At 42.1% G+C, this 6,907-nt stretch overlaps 1 protein-coding gene across 4 annotated transcripts in view; it reads left to right on the top strand.

Moving 5' to 3' along the window:
- Positions 1 to 5,430, top strand: part of DNAH10 (dynein axonemal heavy chain 10) — a 206,647-nt gene extending 201,217 nt beyond the window's left edge. For all 4 annotated transcript variants that reach the window (XM_061602405.1, XM_061602408.1, XM_061602407.1 and 1 more), the window contains 7 exons: positions 1,041 to 1,212; positions 1,659 to 1,790; positions 2,616 to 2,827; positions 2,932 to 3,099; positions 3,495 to 3,675; positions 3,936 to 4,081; positions 5,160 to 5,430. In XM_061602405.1, the coding sequence (XP_061458389.1) occupies positions 1,041 to 1,212; positions 1,659 to 1,790; positions 2,616 to 2,827; positions 2,932 to 3,099; positions 3,495 to 3,675; positions 3,936 to 4,081; positions 5,160 to 5,306 (1,158 nt within the window). In that variant the 3' untranslated portion in view covers positions 5,307 to 5,430. The remainder of the gene's footprint in view (positions 1 to 1,040; positions 1,213 to 1,658; positions 1,791 to 2,615; positions 2,828 to 2,931; positions 3,100 to 3,494; positions 3,676 to 3,935; positions 4,082 to 5,159) is intronic.
- Positions 5,431 to 6,907: the final 1,477 nt, after the last annotated feature.

Here is a 6,907-nt window from a genome sequence, read left to right on the forward strand (position 1 = left end):
GCAGAATGCAGCTGCTAGGCTGGTAAGCGGTGGCAGCCTGGTGGGATCATATATCACCTATCCTAAAAACACTGCAGTGGCTGCCAGTGAGCTACCAGCTCCAATTCTAGATGTTAGTATTAACATACAAAGCCCTAAATGGCTTGGGAACCAAGTAACTAAAAGAGTGCCTCCCCCAGTATCAACCATCTTAGACCTTGTGATCGGCAGGTGAGGCCACCACCACCAAGCGCTGTCCGATTGGTGCTGACCATGATAGGGCTTTCTCAGTGGTAGCTCCCCATTTGGAAAGCCCTCACCAATGACGTCCCTCTGTCTCTATCACTTCTGACTTTTGGAACGAATTTGGAAACATTCCTGTTTATCCAGGCATTTGATGTCTGATGAGGACCACTTCTAACAGCTTGAAGATCACTGGTGGAAGAATGTTTTTAACTGTGTTTTTTCAATATTTTAAACTGGTTTTTGTAGAATTTTTAAACTGTATTTTAGAATGGGCTCCTGCTGGGAGGAAGGGCGGGATATAAATAAATAAATAAATAGATGTTTAGATTATTTTAAATTGTAACTGTGTTTTAAAATGTTTTAATCATGATTGTAGAATGCTTTAAAATGCTTTTCTCCCTTGTTAAATTGGTTTTTATGTTTGTCAGGAGGAAGGGCAGGATATAAGTGCAATAAATAAATAAATATAAAATAATTACTTTACTCTTTATTGCCAAGAATCTCTGAGACCAAGATCTCAACCCTGAAAAACAATCCTCCTTTCTTGGGCATAATATGGTTCAGCGCAGTGAAGCAGTACCAGAGGGAAATTCAGGTCAAGAGTACGGGGAAATCCCAGAGTTTATTATGGCCTTGCATTCTCTAAACCAGGAATAGCCAATGTGGCGCTCTCCAGATGCTGTTGGGACTACAGTTCTCATAATCCTTGACCAATTGCCATGCTGGCTAGGGCTGATGGGAGTTGGAGTTCAAAACCTCCAGAGGGTACATTGTTGGCTACCCATGCCATAAAAAGTCATCTTGCCAAATTTCAGGTGATGTATGGTGGACGAGCCATTGACAGCTTTGATCGGCGCATTCTTACCATCTACATGGATGAATATCTGGGGGATTTCATATTTGACACCTTCCAACCCTTTCATTTTTTCCACGATGATGATGTTGACTATAAAATTCCTGAAGGGAATTCAAAGGACGAGTTTGTTGGTAAGCAGAGCTTTCTTGCGTCTTGGCTTCCAAATTAATTTTACTGCCATGTCTCCAGTAGCTTTTATCTCCTGTACGTTTTGCATGTTGTGGGAATATCAATGCCTAATAATTCAGTGCATGAAATTTGCTGAGTACATGTGAATAGCCCTTAATTTTGTATTGCCCTAGAAACATTGTAAGGTCTTCTCTTTCTGTTGTCCTTTTAGCAGCATTGTTCTTTCCCCCATTAGGCCATGCTCCTGGGTCCCCCCCCCCATTATTGGTACTAGTTACCTTAAGTAAGAAAGAATATCAGAATTTTATACAGTGTATTGAAGCACCAGAGGAGGCAAAAATCATGCACAAGTTTCAGAGGATGGAAGCTGTTTGGTTTATAGAATTAAACCCGGATTCCCCATCTTTGATTATTTCCCCCCTTTTGCTTTTGGACCTTCATTTTACAGAAGAGATAGAATCCCTTCCACTTGCTAACACTCCAGAGGTGTTTGGCCTTCATCCAAATGCTGAAATTGGATACTATACACAGGCAGCTCGGGACATGTGGTCACATCTTTTGGAGCTGCAGCCTCAAACAGGTATGACTCTCATCCACTTTGAACTGAGCCTTCCTGAGAGAAAGCCTTGAGGACTAGACCTCAGCTCAATTGGGGGCTTCAGTAGAACTGATGGGCAGATCCCTAACTCAGTGGAAGAGCACCTGCTGTGCATGTACATGTTCCCAGGTTCAGTCCAGCTAAAAGGGTTAGGCAACAGGTGATGGGAAAGGCAGAGACACTGGAGAGCAGCTGCCACCATAGCAAACAGAGCTGGGTTAGATAGACATATAGTCCCTATGTTCTGTTGTTGTCTTTGTTCAAGACAGAATTTAGCCTTGAACATCTACATGTCATAAAATCACCAACCCATATTAGTAGGTGGTTTTCATGTATATATCGGTGTGTTCCCAAGAAGCATTTCCTTTCTTCCACAAAGACCTACCCATATTCTGCAATTTGTCTTCCAAAGTGTGTTTAGAGCTTAGAGCAGTGTTTCTAATCTAGTGGAGACTGTCTGGGTTAATCCAAAATAACAGACAGGTTGACTACAAACATCAACTAATTTGAGACTTATTCATCTGTCATTGCTCCCCAACCCCCTCCCTGGAATTCTGGGAAATGTAGCTTGACAACAGCCTGGATACATAGACACTAAATAATTAAAGCAACTTGTGGGGTGCTTTGTCTGTCTTAACTGATTTTATGAACATTCCCAGCTGACTGAAAGTGAACTGGGGGTTAAGAGACTATTAATAAAAGCCTGATAGTCAAATATTTGTTACTGTGCCAGTGGATTTTGTCCACTATGGACAAAACTGGAGGGGACCCATGTGGATAGTTCTAATCAGTCTCAATTTATTTTAGGTGAATCAGGGACAGGGATAAGTCGAGATGAATACATTGGCCAGGTTGCTAAAGACATCGAAAACAAGATACCCCAGATCTTTGATATTGATCAGATAAGAAAGAGCTTTGGGCTTGAAATTTCACCAACAACAGTGGTGCTGCTGCAGGAACTGGAACGCTTTAATAAGCTCATAACTCGTATGACTAAGTCACTGGCTGAACTGCAAAGAGTAAGTAAGCGAAGTCGTTTATACAAAGAAAAACCACCCTGACCACCTTCCTTTTTTTGCTTTAGAGAAACATAACTAGTATACTGTGGCAATTCTCTCACCAGGCCTTGGCTGGGGAGGTCGGAATGAGCAATGAATTGGATGAGGTGGCTCGTGCTCTCTTTAATGGGCAGATCCCAAACATATGGAGAAAGCTGGCCCCCGACACCCTGAAAACACTTGGCAACTGGATGATTTATTTTAAGAATAGGTTTCTCCAGTACACATCATGGGTAAGTGAGAGATTGGCCTCAAAATTTCCTTTAATTGGGAAAAGACTCTATAGCTTGGTAACAGAGCGCATGCATTGCTTGCAAACAGCTTCAATTCCTGGCATTTCCAGCAAGTGATAGGAAAGATCCATCTCTGCCTGAGACCCTGCGGAGTCACTGCCAGTTGCAATAGACCGTCCTGAGCTTGATGGACCAACAGTCTGTCCTGGAATGAGGCAGCTTCCTTTGGTGGTCCCCTTGTGCATTATTTCCTGTCTGTGTAGGACTTCAAGGCCACTGTCCAGCCCCAAGCTAGATGCCTTCAAGCCCACTGAAGTCACCTAACGCTAGCTTGGATTGTTGGCAGGATAATTTAACCTGAGAAAGATTCACCCAACTTACATTTGTGTTTTCAGGTTGAGGAAGGCGAACCAAGTGTCATGTGGTTGTCAGGACTACATATCCCCGAGTCATACCTCACTGCACTTGTTCAGGCAACCTGCAGGAAGAATGGCTGGCCTCTGGACCGCTCCACTTTGTATACTCAAGTGACCAAATACAGGACTGCAGAGGAGGTCACCGAGCGTCCTGGACAAGGTAGGACTTTCCCTAGAACTGCTTTGGTTGCAACCTGTTGAAGTTCCCTCAAAGAGACAATGCCAGTCTATTAGTAAGTTGAGTCTGCAGGTTAAGGTGGATCACTTGCTGCCTTTCATGGAAGGCTTCTTTTCCACAGGGCCTTCCTGATACACCGAGGGCTTTATTAAGTAATCCATTTGAGATCTCAAAACATATTCAAAATAAAATAATGACTTTTCAAGTGAGACACTGGACATTGTCTTTCTGGTCTTCACCAGGATGCTTTATTTCTGGCCTATACCTGGAAGGAGCAGACTGGGAACTTGAAAATAGCTGCCTCATCAAGAGTAAGCCCAAAGTGTTGGTGGTTGACTTACCTATTCTGAAGATAATTCCCATCGAGGCTCATCGTCTCAAGCTACAGGTACAAGTTGCCTAGAGCAATTTTAGATCTTTATTTAAACTGCAGCTACTTGAAATGAGCTGATTCAGGGAATCTTACCTTCTACACAGCCAGGATCTTTTGTTTCCATACTGATGCTGGCTGCCACACAGTTTTAGACAGAATTCTGGAGGCAGATTTTTCAAACCTTCCCCACACACCCAAGGAAACTCTAGGTACATTCAGCAACTGGAGTACAGCCATCCTTGCCTTGCTGTCCACATTTTACTATAGTTAAATGCACTAAGAACATTAAGCGCCGTATAGCTCAGTGGGAGAGCATCCCCTCTGCATGCAGCAAGTCCCAGGTTCAATCCCTGGCATCTCCAGGTAGGGCTGGGACTCTCCCTCTGAAACCCTGGAGAGCCACTGCCAGTCAGTATAGATCAGCAGTTCCCAAACTTTTTTTTTCCATGGACCACTTGAAAGTTGCTGAGGCTTTTGGCAGACCACTTGCTTTTTCAGCCTGTTGTAGCACTTGTAACGTGTTTTGCTGGATACTGTATGATTTTTAATTGTATTTTTATTGCTTCTTCTATTTCTTGTATTTTAAAATACAAGAAATAAAAGAAGCAATGACAACACATATTACCACCATTAAAAGCAAGATTATTATCAAGATTAACTTCCTTAATTCTAGCCTCCCATTAACTCACAGGCCACCTGAATGAAGCTCATGGGCCAGCAGTGGTCCATAGACCACCGTTTGGGAAGCCTTTGTAAACAATGCTGAACTGCATGAATCAAGGGTCCGACTCAGTAGGAGGCAGCTTCTGGTGTTCCTAAAAGGCAAATCTCTATTACACATTTTTTTCTCAAGTTCCCCCTGCAATTTATTTTTCCGTGTAATAATTATAAAAGCATTCATTTGGTGCAATCTCACACACACTTAGAATGTCATGACCTTTTCCTCCTAAATTCTGCACTGTAGGGCAAAGGGTCAACCCTTTAGTTTGCCTAGTGGTCAGCACCCAGAGCAAAAAATTATAATTGCGAGGGGCGAAGTTGTCTTGCAGACAGGCAGTAACACTTTGCCTTGGACTATCTGTTCCCCTTCTAGAACACCTTTCGGACTCCAGTATACACAACATCCATGCGGAGAAATGCGATGGGTGTTGGCTTGGTGTTTGAAGCTGATCTTTTTACCACAAGGCATATTTCTCACTGGGTACTTCAAGGGGTTTCCCTCACATTAAATGCTGATTAGCTACCAATTTTGTTGATAAAAGAAGATGCAGAAAAGGACTGGAATCTTCTTGCTTGCAGCTACTGAAGACATCTACTGTAGATATGTCTAAAATGTTTAAGTAGCACTCCTTGTGTTTTTATATATTGCAATTTGTTTGAAAATAAACTTTTTAAGTTTGTGTGTTTAGCCAACAGGTGTAAAGAATCTGATTTCTCTGGATGTTCTTCAGCTGACCAGCCTCAGGTGTGATGCTGTTTAAGAACCCCCAGTCAAATCTCACACACAAGAACTACTGTATACGTGGTTTGCATGATTGTAAGAAAGGTTAAGAGCAATGTCCTCTCCTGAGCCTCTTAGACTAGATGCTTGCCATCAGCATTGGGCACATGAACAAACAGAAGACATAGATATAAGTAAGGGATCCAAATCAGTGCTGGTTAACGCAACGCATTTTAAAATGGTATCTGCTAAAAGTATATGCTTTCATTAACATTCTCAAAGAAAAGCTTTAACCTTTACTTAAAATTATAAGAAAAATCCCAACACGAAAAGAATATCACAAGACAAACATATCTTGGAGATCCGAATGGGTTAAACACTTCCAGAAAAACATCCCAATTAAGGATGGTGTAGGAAAAGGAGGCTGCCAGATATTACAGGATGTTTCAATAGAGTGTTTGTAGTTAGGAATATATAATGTTAAGGGCTGCTGCAGCTCTGGTGCTCTAAGGCATGTACAAAGTTTTCTCTAGTTTGTACTAGGCCTCTCGTTGCATGGCCGTGGTAGGAAATCTGTTGGATGAGAGTAAACATAGGCATGCTAGGCAGGACTGCAATGCAGAGAGGGATTTTCCCATTTTTGGCAGGGGGACATAAATATCTGTTTCCAATAGAGTTTAAGAAGTGGGTTTTGGAAGAAGAGGAATTAGCCATTTCAAAAAATCCTTACCAGCCTTGGACTATCCATATTTAGCAGTATTGCTTACTATGAAGTCCCTGCACGAAGTAATAATCAGTTTTCAGTAAGAAGGGATGGGGAGCCTGTGCCCCCCCCCAATGTTGCTGGAGTACAACTCCCATCACCTCTCACCCCTGCCTATGCTGAGTGCTGGGGATGATGAGGGTTTATTGGCCACAGCTCCTGGAGGGTCACAGGTTCCCTACTCCTGGAGTAAGGGCTAGGTTGTGAGTTAAAGGCACATTTTAAGCTAGCAACATTTTGAAAACGTTATTTGCTGATGGCAGCTGTGGCTTTCCATCTTTGCCATACTAGTTATAACAGTTTTATGCTTTCGGATGAATAGCCTATTTTAAACAACAACGAACAACTTAAATTGGATAGCACTGGGGTTCTGCTCTGTCCCTTGATTACTCCACCAAAAGAAATGACCTTTTTAGCATTACTGCATAAAACAAATTTGATTTTTTTTACATTTCATATATGTGTGATTATTTTATAATCTTATATAGGGGATGGAAATTCTAAAATGACAGGCTTTAAATTCAAATTTTAGTGTCTCATGTATAAAGCAGCTACCTGAACTTCTGACTAGGCACAACCAAAACTGGAGGAAAGGCAAGCATGCCAGTTACATAAACTGCCCAACTTGTACGAGTTT

The sequence above is a fragment of the Rhineura floridana genome, chromosome 19 (assembly GCF_030035675.1).
Source record: "Rhineura floridana isolate rRhiFlo1 chromosome 19, rRhiFlo1.hap2, whole genome shotgun sequence".
NCBI classification, from domain to species: domain Eukaryota; kingdom Metazoa; phylum Chordata; class Lepidosauria; order Squamata; family Rhineuridae; genus Rhineura; species Rhineura floridana.